The 18,470-nt window shown below is 31.7% G+C and overlaps 1 protein-coding gene across 8 annotated transcripts in view; it reads left to right on the forward strand.

Moving 5' to 3' along the window:
* The window catches only part of ATP8A (ATPase phospholipid transporting 8A1), a 329,156-nt gene that overhangs the window by 136,088 nt on the left and 174,598 nt on the right, over positions 1-18,470 (forward strand). The window contains exon 1 of one of the 8 annotated variants that reach the window (XM_067771370.1): positions 3,797-4,730. The exons of the other annotated variants lie outside the window; for them this stretch is intronic. Within the exon in view, the coding sequence (XP_067627471.1) occupies positions 3,812-4,730 (919 nt within the window). The 5' untranslated portion in view covers positions 3,797-3,811. Of the gene's footprint in view, positions 1-3,796; positions 4,731-18,470 lie in introns of those variants that run through there. 8 annotated transcript variants of the gene reach the window in all.

Below are 18,470 nucleotides of genomic sequence, written 5' to 3' on the forward strand. Positions count from 1 at the left end.
ACATGACACTTGCATCCATTTTTTCACTGTTTTATCAACATATTTTTAAATTTAATTTCACTTTTCAAGTTATTTATTATCAATAAACGCAATCTTTCATGCATTTCCTTTATTCACTCCACTTCTTATAGAAAAGGATAAAAATATAATTTTTGCAAACTGTAGTGTTCGTGGCCCTTTCATACACTTTGGCCAAATAACTCAAAACGCACTCAAAGAGATTTTTATTTTCGCCGCGTTTCTCAAGCAAACAGCGGACAGACACAAAGAAGAATCGCCGACCCAGTCATAGAATCCATCGAGAAAATATTGTTACAACTAGAAGATAAACATACATTTTTCAAATCAGCGAATGACGCCTCTTATTATATTTATCCTCTTTGCTAGCATATAAGTAGGTTCGTATGTTCTTCTGCTCGCCACATGTTTAGTTCCGCTACAGGCTCTAGTTAGTTTTCCCTTTTATGACCGCTTCAGACTCAGCTGTTTGTGTTCACATAAATTCGAATATTTAGAGACAATTTCATGTTCGTTATAAATGCATATATTTATAATTTACGTATAGTCGAAAGTATCTCTTTTTATAAATGTGATTGTTTTTATGCTCCCACTGAGATCACTTTCCTGAATTTTTCGTTGATATTTTCTCTATCCGCGTGCTTTTTTGTACAATCAAATATTTTAAACTGAAAAGTCCTTTAAAATTCTACTCAAAAAATAATAATCCGTTTTATCCGAAAAAGTACTGAAATATAGGGTTGCCTAAATCGTGTCACAAAATAATAAAAAAATATTTTATCCCGTGCATATTTGGTTTATCCGAGATTACTAATACGAAAACCTTACTTCATTTTATTATACAAAGATCATATTCTCTTCCTTACTACTTCCTTATCCACTCTGAAAACTGTGTAATCCGTTTATCCGTGCACAATTTTTCGTAGAAAATTATTTGAACAGAATTTGAGCTTAGTAAGGGTTTGTTATCCGATGCATGACAATCCGGAATATCTGAGATAAAATACGTCTTTATACATTCAAAAAAATTACTAGAAGAATATACGGTTTATCCGATACTTTTTATCTATAGTAAACGCGCTTTATTACATTCTTCCGAGATAATATGCTATATTTTCCTTATCCCCGCTAAAAAATGTTTTATCCGCTTATCCAGAAATGATTTCTCCCGAAAAAATTATTCAAATACTAGTAACCTGAAGAAAGATTAGATTTGTTATCCGCTTAGTATCCGGCTGAACTGAGATGCATTTTTTTACGTCAACGAAATAATCTAATTCTGCCATATTTGTACGCTCTTTCTTCTTTTTCCATTTCAAATTAATTTTGAGAAATTTACTGTATTTGCATAGATATTTTTTGGAAATTTGTCTCATGTATATACCAAATTTGAAACGTTTTCGTTTCAATTTGAAAAAGGGTTATCTTAAAATGTTTTATCTATGTCATGTTTCAATCCGAGCTAACTTTTAATTCATATACTTTACATATACATATATATGGTTTTGCATTCAAAATTTACGATTTTTCCTCTTTTTTTATAAAATTTAAGTCAGCCAAACTATGCCTATCGCAATTTTTGTTGGCTTAAGTTCTATTTATTAACACTACTTTGAATACGATATTATTTAGTACCTTATAATTTTATGTAAAATAAACGAGTTAACTAAATTTCGGATAACTCCGGATAAAATAAATGCACACATATAATGAAGAATATGTAAAGTATCATCGCATTTATGAATGTTTTGTAACGTAATACACAACTGGATAGAGCTTGATAACGATTTACAATATTTTATATACGAAAAATAAGCACTATTTACTCACGCGAAAAAACACCGATAATGGTAAAAAGAGCCAAATACGCAAAGTTGCTTGATTTTTTTAAAGTTTGCTCCACTCACAGGAGTTGAATGACATTACGAAGGGTATGGATAATGCGGCTGGATAACAAGAACGAAGCTTTTAGTCCAAGTTTTTTTTGCATTAAACTAAAAGCGGATAAACATGGATTGTGAATGAAATTGTTAATTAAACGAAATTACTCGATATCTTGGAAGTTTGTTTCACTCAAAGTAGGCTAATGATATTCGGCTAGGACCGCATTTTAAACCTGGATTCCGATCCAGTCCTTTCAGTACGACCAAGCCTCTTACACTGCTAGTGCAGTCGCGCGAATAAATTCGGATAATGGCAAAAATGTCAAATTTCATAAAAGGTATTTTGTTCATTCCATGCTGTTAACTTAAATGGCAGTCGGATAAGTTCGGATAAAGAAAATTAATGCTCCATTATGCATTAAATTCACTAATTAAAACAATTTACTACGCTATACGCAAGTGCATAAAGCTGGATAAGAATATTACGTACTTAACTTAAGGTTTTTGTATAAAAATGAATTTTTTGTGATTAGTACAAAAGTTTTTTCTAGTGTTTAGTAGCAGTTAAGCTAAAAATTGACAATTTCTAACTGTGCCTGTCCGACATTTCCTTTTATACGAAGTTAGTCACTTCAAACCCATGCGGATAAGAACGGATAATGTTTAAAACAAATATTAGTTAGTAGCATAAAGACTAATACTCGCTACACATCTACCTTATAGAGTCAGAACGCTTTTCTACTTTGTTAGTAAAAATGTATGTATGTACATATAATGCATATATATAATCGAATTATTGATTGGCCACTTGAAAGTACAATCACCGACAACCTATTTCCAATTACGATTGAACTCAGCACAAATGCGATTGAACAATGTGAAAAATGTTAAGTCAACAATAGACTAAATAGAAAGAGTAAAAAAAGAGAAAATACCGGCAAAAGAAAATTACTTCTTGTAAATAAAAATAACTCAAAAGAATCATGATAATATTACTGTGAAGACTTAGAACTCACTTTTGCTATGCATATTTTTTGGCGCCGAGCCAAAAAAGTGAACAAGACATTGACTTGTTAAAGGGGAGAATGTTTGGCTCTGCTACAAACAAAAAAAAAGTTATGAAAACGTGACTACCAACCAACCAACTGCCCAAACGAATGAATAAAATTGTCATTTATTGTCCAAGTTTCGGTGATTAAGTGGCAAAAAGCAATCATGAAGCAACAGCATAAACAACAATAGCTGGCGCTCCCAGAAGTATACTATGATTTTTGTTTTTGCCTAAAAGTTAAATGTGATTCTGATTCAAGAAAGAACCACATTTTTGTAGGTCACGCCCACTCAGTCGCCAACTACACTGTACTCATACCTCGCGATAAATATTGTCGTGGGAAATCGTAAATCGTGCAATGTTTGCCAAAAATATTTGAACGTTAAATTGTTGTATACTTTTTGGGAGTTAAATTTACGAGCCAACAATAATTTGTAAATGAAGTGCAACGGAAAACGAGAAGAATGCTAGATATGTAAAAGAGAATCTGTAGTTGATTTTTATTGTCAAAATTTGTGCAAGGAAATATATTAAGAGTAATAAAATGATTCAAAGATAAAAAAGAAATGTTTATGTTCGAAGTAAATTGTGCCTTTTTTGCTTTGCTGTTAATTAACACAAAATCATAAAAATATTAAAATATAATAAATTTTTATAAACAAGAAAAAAGTGCCTTTAAAAGAATTAAATATCTAAGCGTTGCTTGAATTTCAAAGAAACAAATGAAAATGCGACTTATATAGTTACAAAAAAATTGAATAAAACAAAAATTTGGCAATGAAAAATTAGTAACTAAGTAGTTTGCCGTTTGCCGGCAAAAGTCCTCGAAACTGTCCCACGCGCCCCAACCATCAAAAAAATGTCCAGTTCAGCAAACTTCAGCCGCCAATCACTGGAGCTGCGCACTCAGGAATCCTCATTATTACCACCCATTGGAGCTAACCCGAATGCGCAAAATGTTAGTGCCAGTCAAACTGCCGACACATTGGCATCAACTGGCAATATCTTTGGCTCAGCATCCGCTTCCGTTGCGGCTACAGCCATCACCACCACCACCACCGCCACCACTAATGCAGGCTTAGGCGTCACACAACGTCGCCGCCAACGTAAAGGCATTACACAACGACAGGATTCCTGGTTCCGTCACTCAATGCCACCAGCGCTGACACGTGATTTCGAATCCATTGAGAATTTGACACAGAATAACACAAATGGCTTGGATGAACAATTGGCCGCTTCGTTGTCGGGTCGTTTTGGCGCTTCGACATCGGCATCATTGGCGGCTTCGGGTGCGCAAAGTGGTGGGGGTAGTGGTAGTTTGACTTTGTGCGGTTTTGGGCTTGGTGCTATTGGCGGTTTCGGCGGTAGCGGTCAAAGTTGTAGTGGTGGTGCGGGAAATCGTGTTAGCGGTGGCATCAATCTCAATAGTGCCAATAGTAATTTGGGTTTCATTGATTCAGATGAATCGAATGTGATTACACCGATAACACCGCTCGCATCACATTCGGCGTCGATTTTTGGTGGCTTGCAACAACATGGTTCCGTATCTGCCGCCTCAATGGCTGCTACAGTGTCGTCGCATGCAATTGGCAATGGTGGTGGTGATGGAGGCGGTGGGTGTCGTAGGCATAGATCAAAACGTCGCAAAGATTCCAAAGCGTCGGTATTGTCAAAACAAAGCGGTTTAAGTGTAAGAAGTCGCGCGTCGGCGTTAGCTGCGCGCGCTGGATTCCATATGACGGCGTCGTTCTTGCGTCGGAAGCGAAAGGAATATGAAGGTGAGTCAGTTGATAGTGAAGAAAAGTTGTCTTAAAAAAAAAAACAGGTTAAGTTTGATATCTTATTTTATTCAAATTTACAAAATTCGAAATTGATTTTCAAATTCTAAGCTAACCATTTCCAAAATTGTGGTTCGTCAACATAGTATTAAATATTACGATGCTGCTATTCGAAAATTGTAAACTTCGAATTTGATTTCTAATCTCTTTTGAATAGGCTTATGCTATTGGCGCTTGAACTCAAAAATTAAACTAAAAAGTAGGGAAGCACGAATAGTTTTCGAATATGTTTTAAGATTTAATCGAAACCGCTGTGATTCAAAAATTCAGTTTTTTTAAATACGTAAAAACATAATACGTAAATACGCGGCCACCGTGGTGTGATGGTAGCGTGCTCCGTCTATCACACCGTATGCCCTGGGTTCAACTCCCGGGCAAAGCAACATCGGCAGTGTCTGGCAAGCGCTCCGATTGTATTTCTGCCATGAAAAGCTCTCAGTGAAAACTCATCTGCCTTGCAGATGCCGTTCGGAGTCGGCATAAAACATGTAGGTCCCGTCCGGCCAATTTGTAGGGAAAAATCAAGAGGAGCACAACGCAAATTGGAAGAGAAGCTCGGCCTTAGATCTCTTCGGAGGTTATCGCGCCTTACATTTATTTATTTTAACTAACTTTATATAAACTTGTGTTTCTTATAAGTTTGTGAATTGAAATATAACTATTGGCGAAATGATTTGTTTCGCCGAACGTATTGAGCTATAAGCAAAAAAGTATTTTTACTTCGTTCGAATTTTGCCTCCAAAATATACATAGCTATAAGCTTTCGAATATTGATATTGAACATTTAGTAATTTTATTTTAATTTAACGTACTATCAAAACAACAAAAAAAAGAAAAACAAAAAATGTGAGTGTGGTCCGTCTCTTTTCTTATTCCGAGTTCGGAAGTCTAATCATAAAAAAAGTTAAAAGATGTTTAATTCGAATTTTTGCCATATGTCATATAATACTGTTTTCACACAGAAACTTAAAGATCTCATTTCACCTGCTAATGAAATCGTAAATTTTTTGCTTTCACACAGAAGTAACTGCTCGATTAGTATGAAGGATGAGACAGACAATCATGGCGGAACGATAAAAGGTGGAAGCATGGTGACATACCTACAAACAAAAAAAAATCCATGTAATTGTTAATTCAATGGACAAATGTCAAAATCGTACTGCGCCGGTAGTTGTTGTATCAAATCAAATAAAAAAGGTTATAATCAGCTGTTCGATGCGGCCACATTGTATCGTTCCGCCATGCAGACAATGACATTTGCTTTGAAAACTAAGAAACGGAAACGGAAGCGAAACGCTGCCAACAGAGTTGCATTGTGCTTTTGACTTCATTAGGCATTCGATTAGCTACTAATGAAATAATAATAGATTCGAATTTTGTAGGGAAGATTGAGCTCAATAAGCGTCTTAATGTAGAAAATTGCCTTTATTATTCAATAAGCCGTCTGTGTGAAATTAGCATAAGCTTGAAAATAAAAACTGTTTATGATGGTAAATCAAATTTCGAACCTCGAAAGCTTATTGTGGAGGCTAACTTCGAAAAACGGAGGTCAGTGTCTTCAAAAAAATTTGTTTAGTCCAAAATTTAGTCGGGCGCTGTACATTGCTATTTTATTTTCACATTTTTGTATATTCTGAAACTGTTCCAGTTTTCCAAACATACTGCCACACCTCAGATCATTTTCGGAGTTCATCTACCTTTTCTCGATTTATGATAGATTTTTGGAATATTTTTTTCTAAATGTAATTCCAAAAAAAAAAAAAAAAACAAAAAATACATTGATATTTATTACTGATTTCAAATATTTTACTATCTGTCTAAACTGTTTTGAAAATCTTATAAATATCTTCTAACTTTCGTCCGAAAACCATTTTTTAATTCTTAAAATTCTGTAATATCTTTGTGTTACTCTGACTTTTTCATGAATTCCTGCTTTACCTCATAAATTTTCGAGTATTTTTCAAAATTTTCTATCGGATTTTATGAATCATGCTTCCCAATAAATTATAGAAACGTCCAAGGAAGAATGGAACCTACTTTTTGAAGTTTCTATTCTTGAAAATTAATAAAAAACTATTTAGATTTGAAAAACGTATGTATGTACATTAGACTGGATCGATTTATTAACCGATATCACGCCATCGATTTTTCGGTAGGATTTGGGCTCAGGAAAAAAAAGTTCCACTACGCATACCCAAAGAAAAATAATTTTCGAGCCTGCGAAAGAAAAATGGCGAAAGGGTAAATTTTTCGACCAAAACACTCCCCAAAACCCAAAAAATATTTTGTTTTTAAACTGTTATCGCCATCGTTTTTACAACAGCTTTTTGAAAAAACAAAAATATTTTTCACTCACATTTTTTGAATTGGTTTTTTCGATGTATTTTATCTTTAAACGCACTCGTTGTACTAGTTTTCAATCCAAATGGACATATTTATATATATTATTTATTTATTATTTTTAATTTTTAGAAATATGTGTTCGAATTTTTGAAGTTAATTTTCGAATCACATTTGCTGGAGTGATAATCCAAAGGTATATTTTAATGGACAGTTCTTTTTATTTTTCGAAATTCTGTTCGATTTTTCGAAATGAACTTTTAAACACATTTATTTATTTTTATTTTTATTTGAATGAAGTGTGTGTTCGAAATTGTCCATAAAATTTTAGTTTTCTAACAATAATCGTTTTTTTAAATACCTTAAATAAATAGCCCCGGGGGTTTTTAGCTTTTGTTCGAAATTTGTTTCAAGTTTCTATAAAAGTTGTTTTGCATCTAATATTACATTGTCATAAGCTCGTAAGCAGCTGCGAAAAAACTCTAAGTAAATATTTTATCTTTCAAATATATTTATACCGAAAAGTTTTTCCAATACATTGTATGTCTAAGTTGAATTATATATGTATATATTATGTAGATATGTAAGTAAACAATTGTAAAAGTTGAAAGCTTTTATTGGCGCCAGAATGGCTAAACAAATAAAGAATAATGACAGAAAAATTAAACCAAAAGTCAAATAAAAGTGAAGGAGAGAAGGAAAGCAAAATCGTAAATTTATCTAAAAAAAGAAATAAAGAGACGAGGAGAAGTTAAGAATACATATAAACACTATATATGTACATATTAATACTGACAGATAGCGAGCAAACAAATTATTCTAGGGTAAGAGGAAAACTGTGGTTAAGTAGGAAAAAGCAATTGAGTAAGAAGTAAAACAGTTTTTTTATACCTTTTTTCGAATTTATGGAAAAGAGATTCATATGAAGGTTTGGCTTACTATCGATTAAAGCTGACAAGAAACCAAAAAAATTTTTATAGAAGCGACTGTTTTATTTCTTTTAAAATGAACACAGCAAGTGTTTCAGCAATATATCCCATATTTGCACGTGCGCCTAAATGTATGCAGCACTTCTACTGCCAAAAGAAAGTCTTGCATACTAATACTACAACTCTCAGCTGTATAGCCTATAACTTTTCAATATAACTAACATCTCAATCGTGTTTTGCATCACACAACACGCTTGCGACTAGAATGCAAATATTCTATGGAAGCCAACAAAACGTTTGCTCATTTGAAAAAAATTGCAGCAGGAAATGTGCAATGAAAACTAACATACATTAAGGCGATGTCAAACATGACGCTTGAAGAGTATATAACATAAGCACTACACGCACTCGACCGCACAACAACTGCTAACACTTGAGTCATGTTGACTCATGTTCTTCTACTCCAAAATGAACTGTTGCATAACTTTTTGTCTTACGTTTTTGTGGTTTTTGCATTTCACGCCTTTTTCCTATTTTTTTGAAGCATACTTTACAGCGCATATTTTCACTTTGTTTGCTTTTATGAGCTACCAAAAGCGTGCTGCATCGTAAAATGCCTCAGAAGTGCCAGAAACGAAGCTGACAACGTGTAGCGCAAAGAAAAAAGAATTTCCCTGCAAAAAATCCTGCTATTAATCCCTAAAGGGATTGGGCTCCTTGGTTTGGTCTATTTTCTATACATTTGGTCATAATTGATCCCCTGTATTCCCTTTCGGTACAGTTGGGATTAGTCAGTTTGAAATCAATGTAGCCCATTTTAAGAAATATTAAAAAAGAGCCAACGAAATGGGTAAAATAAAAAAGATTACAGGTGATTGAATCGAATTATTTAAGAAAAATGCGGAGACCTATACCGAGCATAAATTACTAGGACATAACGGCTACGCCGGAGTTAGGGTTAAATTTTCGGAGAATAGTTTTTATTCCTTTTTGAAGGAAAACAACTTACATCAAATGCCATGAAAAATGCGACAAGTGCCTATTTGAGTCCTTATTGAACCGAAAAGGGACTAGGCTTCGTATGTTCCAATATGGGTACACAAGGGATTGGTCCTATCGTTCCCTTTCGGGTATAAATGGGTACAATTAGTCTCTTCATAGGACATGCTCAAACAAAAGGGAACAGTTCAACTCATACAAAAAGCTCAAAACTGGCATTGGGCGCATGCTCCTTTGCGACTCATCCCGGATTCATCCTACACTTTTCCTATTTTTTCAGGGTTGATTGACTAATGGAGAAATTTTTATATGTGAAACATCGGGTAACCAGCGCCTGAAAGTATGCTGGAACATACAAAAGCAAAAAATAGTTCAGTATGTTGTTTGTAGCACACTTTTTTGGGCATTTGCTAATGCTTTCGGAATGAGCATGAATGACAAAATGGCGAAAGCAAAATGACATGGCATAAGTTAATGGAAACAGAAGGCAGGGTGCGCCAGAAAAAAATGTTGATTTTTAACGGGAGTTTACGGCATCAAATAAATTAGTCCATTACTACCTGTTTAAATGGAATGAATTAAAATGAAAGTATAGTGACAAGAGTACGAAAATCTCATTTGCTTAAAACTTGAGGCAAATTGAACGCTGCGGCTAACTGTTGATTTTGTAATTACAAACCTCATGACTTCTTTTAAATTAAATGGAAATTGGCTACTCGAATGTGACATGCTTTTTAATTAATCCAACTCACTTGGGCGTATATTAATTAAATTGACGGTGACTGAACGGGAGTGTAATCGGAAATTTTCAATTTTCAATGTTTGAATGAAAAATAATTCGAACTCATTTCCAAGTCGTTTCTTCAGTTCACTTTTTTAGTTCGAATCTTTCAAAAATAATTTTCGTGATTAATTTAATACATATTTACCTTTTTGTAACAATGATGTTTAATTTCTAAAGCTATCATTTTGATTTTATTATTATAACTCATGTTCGAATTTTTAAAAGTTTGCCACATTCTCCTAATGTTTGAGATATACTTTAAAAAATCGTTAGTAACTGCGTATGTGTTTATATATTTATTCGAAATAAAATTACATTTGAAATTTATGTTCGAATTTTTTTTTTCAATTTTTATAACATTTCGAACATTTCTCGACTGGCTTATTTGATGACTGTTACTTTAAATTTGATTATGAGGTTACCAAGCGTTTATGATTTGATTTGTATTTACTAGAAATTTATTTTCGAAGATGTATTTGCGAATATTTAATTTGACAGAACAAATTCTCTAATTTCAACGTTTCTTTATATTTAATTGTACCACAAAAAAAAAGTGAGCTATACATACAAAACCGATAAAACTTTTAAGATTTGAGAAAATTTAAGAAATTTTTGAGGAGAACCGATCCCAGATTGTGAACTTATGGATCTTAAATAAGGTCTTCAAATGCTACTTTTAAGATTTGGGTGGATAAGGATTGATGATTGAAAAAAGATTCGCTTAAATATGCGAACGTAATCTTTTTCAATTTAAACCAGTTCCTTGAACCCCACTATTTATTTAAGATTTTTAAAAATTGACATTTGAAGTTATTTTTCTGAATGAATTATATCAGAAAATTTTATCTCAATTTTGGTTATTCGCAATTTATGTTCGAGTTAATGAGTTTTCGAGTTTAGTTAGTGGAACAATATTCTCTGAAATATGTGAACATAATACTTTTGATTATAAAGATGTTCTTTGAATCATACTGTTTATTTAGAATTTTCGTAACCCAATTTAAAATTATCGAAGTTCATATTTCAATTTTCGAAGTAATTTTTCTGAATGTATGCCTTGCTGTAACTAGTAACATATTGTACGTAATTTTGGTTATTCGCAATTTATGTTCGATTTTTAGAATTTTTCGAGAACTAACGTTTGAGATTTGGTTTGGTTATTGGAAAAAGATTATCGAAAGTTAGCTAATATTCGCATGCTTTTCATTCTTAAGTTTTTCATTAAAATCACCATTTCGTTTCGAAACTCATTTTTAAATTTTAGAACTTCATATTCGAGTTTTCGAAGTTATTATTCTAAATCTTTCCTTTATGTTAACTCAAATGCTACTTTTATTTGTACTATTCACAATTTATGTTCGAAAAACGTTTCTCTAAGTGTGCCCAAATAATGCTTTTCACTATAAAGTTGTTGCTTCAACTCATTATTAGTTATCGATTTTTTGAAACTCATATTCACTGTGATTTTCTATCTTTGTTAAAGTTTTCGATTTCTTTTTTATTAAACATCTTTTCTTTGAACCCCACTATTTATTTAAGATTTCATTTCCAATTTTCGAAGTTCCTTCTCTCAATATTTTCTTTTAACCATAAAAATCCGATTTGATTTCTATAATTCGCACTATATATTTGAATTTTTGAATTTTCGAAAAGTAACGTTTAAAATTGGGATTAATGATACAAAAACGTTTCCATAAGTATGCCAACGTAATGCTTTTCATTTTAAAATTGTTGCTTAAACTCACTATTTGTTTGATTTTGTAATTACAAACCTCATGACTTCTTTTAAATTAAATGGAAATTGGCTACTCGAATGTGACATGCTTTTTAATTAATCCAACTCACTTGGGCGTATATTAATTAAATTGACGGTGACTGAACGGGAGTGTAATCGGAAATTTTCAATTTTCAATGTTTGAATGAAAAATAATTCGAACTCATTTCCAAGTCGTTTCTTCAGTTCACTTTTTTAGTTCGAATCTTTCAAAATTAATTTTCGTGATTAATTTAATACATGTTTATCTTTTTGTAACAATGATGTTTAATTTCTAAAGCTATCATTTTGATTTTATTATTATAACTCATGTTCGAATTTTTAAAAGTTTGCCACATTCTCCTAACGTTTGAAATATACTTTAAAAAATCGTTAGTAACTGCGTATGTGTTTATATATTTATTCGAAATAAAATTACATTTGAAATTTATGTTCGAAATTTTTTTATCAATGTTTATAACATTTCGAACATTTCTCGACTGGCTTATTTGATGACTGATACTTTAAATTTGATTATGAGGTTACCAAGCGTTTATGATTTGATTTGTATATATTAGAAATTTGTTTTCGAAGATGTATTTGCGAATATTTAATTTGACAGAACAAATTCTCTAATTTCCACGTTTCTTTATATTTAATTGTACCACAAAACAAAAAGTGAGCTATACATACAAAACCGATAAAGCTTTTAAGATTTGAGAAAATTTAAGAAATTTTTGAGGAGAACCGATCCCAGATTGTGAACCTATGAATCTTAAATAAGGTCTTCAAATGCTACTTTTAAGACTTGGGTGGATAAGGATTTATGATTGAAAAAAGATTCGCTTAAATATGCGAACGTAATCTTTTTCAATTTAAACCAGTTCCTTGATTTAAGATTTTTAAAAATTAACATTTGAAGTTATTTCTCTGAATGAATTCTATCAGAAAATTTTATCTCAATTTTGGTTATTCGCAATTTATGTTCGAGTTAATGAGTTTTCGAGTTTAGTTATTGGAAAAATATTCTCTGAAATATGTGAACATAATACTTTTGATTATAAAGCTGTTCTTTGAATCATACTGTTTATTTAGAATTTTCGTAACCCAATTTAAAATTATCGAAGTTCATATTTCAATTTTCGAAGTAATTTTTCTCAATGTATGCCTTGCTGTAACTAGAGGAAAATATGTTACATATTGTACTTAAATTTTGGTTATTCGCAATTTATGTTCGATTTTTAGAATTTTTCGAGAACTAACGTTTGAGATTTGGTTTGGTTATTGGAAAAAGATTATCGAAAGTTAGCTAATATTCGCATGCTTTTCATTCTTAAGTTTTTCATTAAAATCACCATTTCTTTTCGAAACTCATTTTTAAATTTTAGAACTTCATATTCGAATTTTCGAAGTTATTATTCTAAATGTTTCCTTTATTTTAATTCAAATGCTACTTTTATTTGTACTATTCGCAATTTATGTTCGAAAAACGATTCTCTAAGTGTGCCCAAATAATGCTTTTCACTATAAAGTTGTTGCTTCAACTCATTATTAGTTATCGATTTTTTGAAACTCATATTCACTGTGATTTTCTATCTTTGTTAAATTTTTAGATTTCTTTTTTATTAAACATCTTTTCTTTGAACCCCACTATTTATTTAAGATTTCATTTCCAATTTTCGAAGTTCCTTCTCTCAATATTTTCTTTTAACCATAAAAATCCGATTTGATTTTTATAATTCGCACTATATATTTGAATTTTTTAATTATTCGAAAAGTAACGTTTAAAATTGGGATTAATGATAGAAAAACGTTTCCATAAGTATGCCAACGTAATGCTTTTTATGTTAAAATTGTTGCTTAAATTCATTATTTGTTTGATTTTGTAATTACAAATCTCATGACTTCTTTTAAATTAAATGGAAATTGGCTACTCGAATGTGACATATTTTTTAATTAATCCAACTCACTTGGGCGTATATTAATTAAATTGACTGTGACTGAACGGGAGTGTAATCGAAAAATGTCAAAGGCCAAGCAATTTTCAATGTTTGAATGAAAAATAATTCGAACTCATTTCCAAGTCGTTTCTTCAGTTCACTTTTTTAGTTCGAATCTTTCAAAATTAATTTTCGTGATTAATTTAATACATGTTTATCTTTTTGTAACAATGATGTTTAATTTTGAAAGCTATCATTTTGATTTTATTATTATAACTCATGTTCGAAATTTTAAAAGTTTGCCACATTATCCTAACGTTTGAAATACACTTTAAAAAGTCGTTAGTAACTGCGTATGTGTTTATTTATTTATTCGAAATAAAATTACATTTGAAATTTATGTTCGAAATTTTTTTTTTCAATGTTTATAACATTTCGAACATTTCTCGACTGGCTTATTTGATGACTGATACTTTAAATTTGATTATGAGGTTACCAAGCGTTTATGATTTGATTTGTATTTACTAGAAATTTGTTTTCGAAGATGTATTTGCGAATATTTAATTTGACAGAACAAATTCTCTAATTACCACGTTTCTTTATATTTAATTGCACCACAAAAAAAAGTGAGCTATACATACAAAACCGACAATACTTTTAAGATTTGAGAAAATTTAAGAAATTTTTGAGGAGAACCGACCCCAGATTGTGAACCTATGGATCTTAAATAAGGTCTTCAAATGCTACTTTTAAGATTTGGGTGGATAAGGATTGATGATTGAAAAAAGATTCGCTTAAATATGCGAACGTAATCCTTTTCAATTTAAGCCAGTTCCTTGAACCCCACTATTTATTTAAGATTTTTAAAAATTGACATTTGAAGTTATTTTTCTGAATGAATTCTATCAAAAAATGTTATCTCAATTTTGGTTATTCGCAATTTATGTTCGAGTTAATGAGTTTTCGAGTTTAGTTATTGGAAAAATATTCTCTGAAATATGTGAACCTAATATTTTTGATTATAAAGCTGTTCTTTGAATCATACTGTTTATTTAGAATTTTCGTAACCCAATTTAAAATTATCGAAGTTCATATTTCAATTTTCGAAGTAATTTTTCTGAATGTATGCCTTGCTGTAACTAGAGGAAAATATGTTACATATTGTACTTAAATTTTGGTTATTCGCAATTTATGTTCGATTTTTAGAATTTTTCGAGAACTAACGTTTGAGATTTGGTTTGGTTATTGGAAAAAGATTATCGAAAGTTAGCTAATATTCGTATGCTTTTCATTCTTAAGTTTTTCATTAAAATCACCATTTCTTTTCGAAACTCATTTTTAAATTTTAGAACTTCATATCATTCAAGTTATTATTCTAAATGTTTCCTTTATGTTAACTCAAATGCTACTTTTATTTGTACTATTCGCAATTTATGTTCGAAAAACGTTTCTCTAAGTATGCCCAAATAATGCTTTTCACTATAAAGTTGTTGCTTCAACTCATTATTAGTTATCGATTTTTTGAAACTCATATTCACTGTGATTTTCTATCTTTGTTAAATTTTTCGATTTCTTTTTTATTAAACATCTTTTCTTTGAACCCCACTATTTATTTAAGATTTCATTTCCAATTTTCGAAGTTCCTTCTCTCAATATTTTCTTTTAACCATAAAAATCCGATTTGATTTCTATAATTCGCACTATATATTTGAATTTTTGAATTATTCGAAAAGTAACGTTTAAAATTGGGATTAATGATAGAAAAACGTTTCCATAAGTATGCCAACATAATGCTTTTCATTTTAAAATTGTTGCTTAAACTCATTATTTGTTTTTGATTTTTCAAAACTCTCAATCAGGGCTGTTACAAATTTTTTATATAGAGGTGTAAATCACAATAAATATATAAAATTACATGTACACCGAAACTATTTAAATTGAAAAAAAAAAAAATGATTTTAAATGTTTAAAGAATTCTGATGCTGCCCTTAATGAATACATTTTGAATAAATATTTTTCTCAGTGCTGCAATATTTTTGAAAAATTGTTTGTTGTCAATTTGTTAGTTTAAATTTGAATATCATACCGAAGTGCCTTAGCTTCATATGAAAGTGATTTTTCTTTGCATTTTCATATGAAAGTCATGCACTTTCATATGAATCGAATTTATATGTGAGGGCATATGGGAGTGCTATGAACTTTTTTATGCGAACAAAATTAATATACTCTATGAGCTCTGCTCAGCTGAGTATAACACTATAAGTGTATAGGGGTTGAGCAGCTCTTCTCATAATGATTGGAAAAGGTTTCTCTAAAGTTGAAGTTAAATTGATGACGTATTTTTTTTTAGCTATGAAGTTGTTCACTGGACTCACGATTTTCTTGCTATTTTTCGAAACTCATTTTAAAATTTTTGAAGTTCTATTTAAATTCTCGAAGTTATTTTTCCGAATATATGCTTTATTGTAACTATAAAAGATCTGTTTTATTTTTTGCCTATTGGATTGTTATCATTCGCCACTTTCGTTTTTTCGAATTTTTGAAAACTAACGTTTGTGATTAGGGTAAATGATGGAAGGAGATTCTCTAAAATATGTGAACAGAATGATTTTCATTGTAAAGCTGTCCCTTGAATACACACTATTTATTTAAGATTTTACGAAACCCATTTTAAAATTTTCGAAATTCAAGTTCGAATTTTCGCAGTTATTTTTTTTTTGAATGTTTTGTTTGTTGTAACTATAAATTTGACGCAATTATAAAAAATCTGTAATTTATTGGCATTTTAATTATTCTTAACTTATGTTCGAATCGAGAATTTATTTACTTAAAAATTAAAAAAAAAAAAAAAACAAGTAAGGAAGGTTAAGTTCGGGTGTAACCGAACATTACATACTCAGTTGAGAGCTATGGTGACAACATAAGGGAAAATAACCATGTAGGAAAATGAACCGAGGGTAACCCTGGAATGTGTTTGTATGACATGTGTTCAAATGAAAGGTATTAAAGAGTATTTTAAGAGGGAGTGAGCCATAGTTCTATAGGTGGACGCCATTTAGGGATATCGCCATAAAGGTGGACCAGGGGTGACTCTAGAATTTGTTTGTACGATATGGGTATCAAATGAAAGGTGTTAATGAGTATTTTAAAAGGGCGTGGGCCTTAGTTCTATAGGTGGACGCCGTTTCGAGATATCGCCATAAAGGTGGACCAGGGGTGACCCTAGAATTTGTTTGTACGATATGGGTATCAAATGAAAGGGGTTAATGAACATTTTAAAAGGGAGTGGGCCTTAGTTCTATAGGTGGACGCCTTTTCGAGATATCGCCATAAAGGTGGACCAGGGTTGACTCTAGAATGTGTTTGTACGATATGGGTATCAAATTAAAGGTATTAATGCGGGTTTTAAAAGGGAGTGGTGGTAGTTGTATAGGTGGTCGCCTTTTCGAGATCTCGGCATAAAGGTGGACCAGGGGTGACTCTAGAATGTGTTTGTACGATATGGGTATCAAATTAAAGGTATTAATGAAGGTTTTAAAAGGGAGTGGTGGTAGTTGTATAGGTGGTCGCCTTTTCGAGATATTGCCATAAAGGTGGACAAGGGGTGACTCTAGAATGCGTTTGTATGATATGGGTATCAAATGAAAGGTTTAATGAGTATTTTGAAAGGGCGTGGGGCTTAGTTCTATAGGTGGACGCCTTTTCGAGATATCGCCATAAAGGTGGACCAGGGGTGACTCTAGAATGTGTTTGTACGATATGGGTATCAAACTAAAGGTATTAATGAGGCTTTTAAAGAGAGTGGTGGTAGTTGTATATGTGAAGACGTTTTCGAGATATCGACCAAAATGTGGACCAGGGTTACCCAGAACATCATCTGTTGGATACCGCTAATTTATTTATATATGTAATATCACGAACAGTATTCCTTCCAAGATTCCAAGGGCTTTTGATTTCGCCCTGCAAAACTTTTTCATTTTCTTCTACTTAATACGGTAGGTGTCACACCCATTTTACAAAGTTTTTTTCTAAAGTTATATTTTGCGTCAATAAACTAATCCAAATACCATGTTTAATCCTTTTTTCGTATTTGGTATAGAATTATGGCACTTTTTCGTTTTTCGTAATTTTCGATATCGAAAATGTGGGCGTGGTCATAGTCCGATTTCGGCCATTTTTTATACCAATACAAAGTGAGTTCAGATAAGTACGTGAACTGAGTTTAGTAAAGATGTATCGATCTTTGCTCAAGTTATCGTGTTAACGGCCGAGCGGAAGGACAGACGGTCGACTGTGTATAAAAACTGGGCGTGGCTTCAACCGATTTCGCCCTTTTTCACAGAAATAAGTTATCGTCCCAGAATCTAAGCCCCTATCAAATTTCACAAGGATTGGTAAATTTTTGTTCGACTTATGGCATTAAAAGTATCCTAGACAAATTAAATGAAAAAGGGCGGAGCCACGCCCATTTTGAAATTTTCTTTTATTTTTGCATTTTGTTTCACCATATCATTACTGGAGTTGAATGTTGACATAATTTACTTATATACTGTAAAGATATTAAATTTTTTGTTAAAATTTGCTAATTTTTATTAAGCATACATATAGTAATAGGAGTAACGTTCCTGCCAAATTTCATCATGATATCTTCAACGACTGCCAAATGACAGCTTGTAAAACTTTTAAATTACCTTCTTTTAAAAGTGGGCGGTGCCACGCCCATTTTCCAAAATTTTACTAGTTTTCTATTCTGCGTCATAAGTTCAACTCACCTACCAAGTTTTATTGCTTTATTCGTCTTTGGTAATGATTTATCGCACTTTTTCGGTTTTTCGAAATTTTCTATATCGAAAAAGTGGGCGTGGTTATAGTCCGATATTGTTCATTTTAAATAGCGATCTGAGATGAGTGCTCAGGAACCTACATACCAAATTT

The sequence above is a fragment of the Eurosta solidaginis genome, chromosome 3, assembly GCF_040869045.1.
Source record: "Eurosta solidaginis isolate ZX-2024a chromosome 3, ASM4086904v1, whole genome shotgun sequence".
NCBI lineage: Eukaryota > Metazoa > Arthropoda > Insecta > Diptera > Tephritidae > Eurosta > Eurosta solidaginis.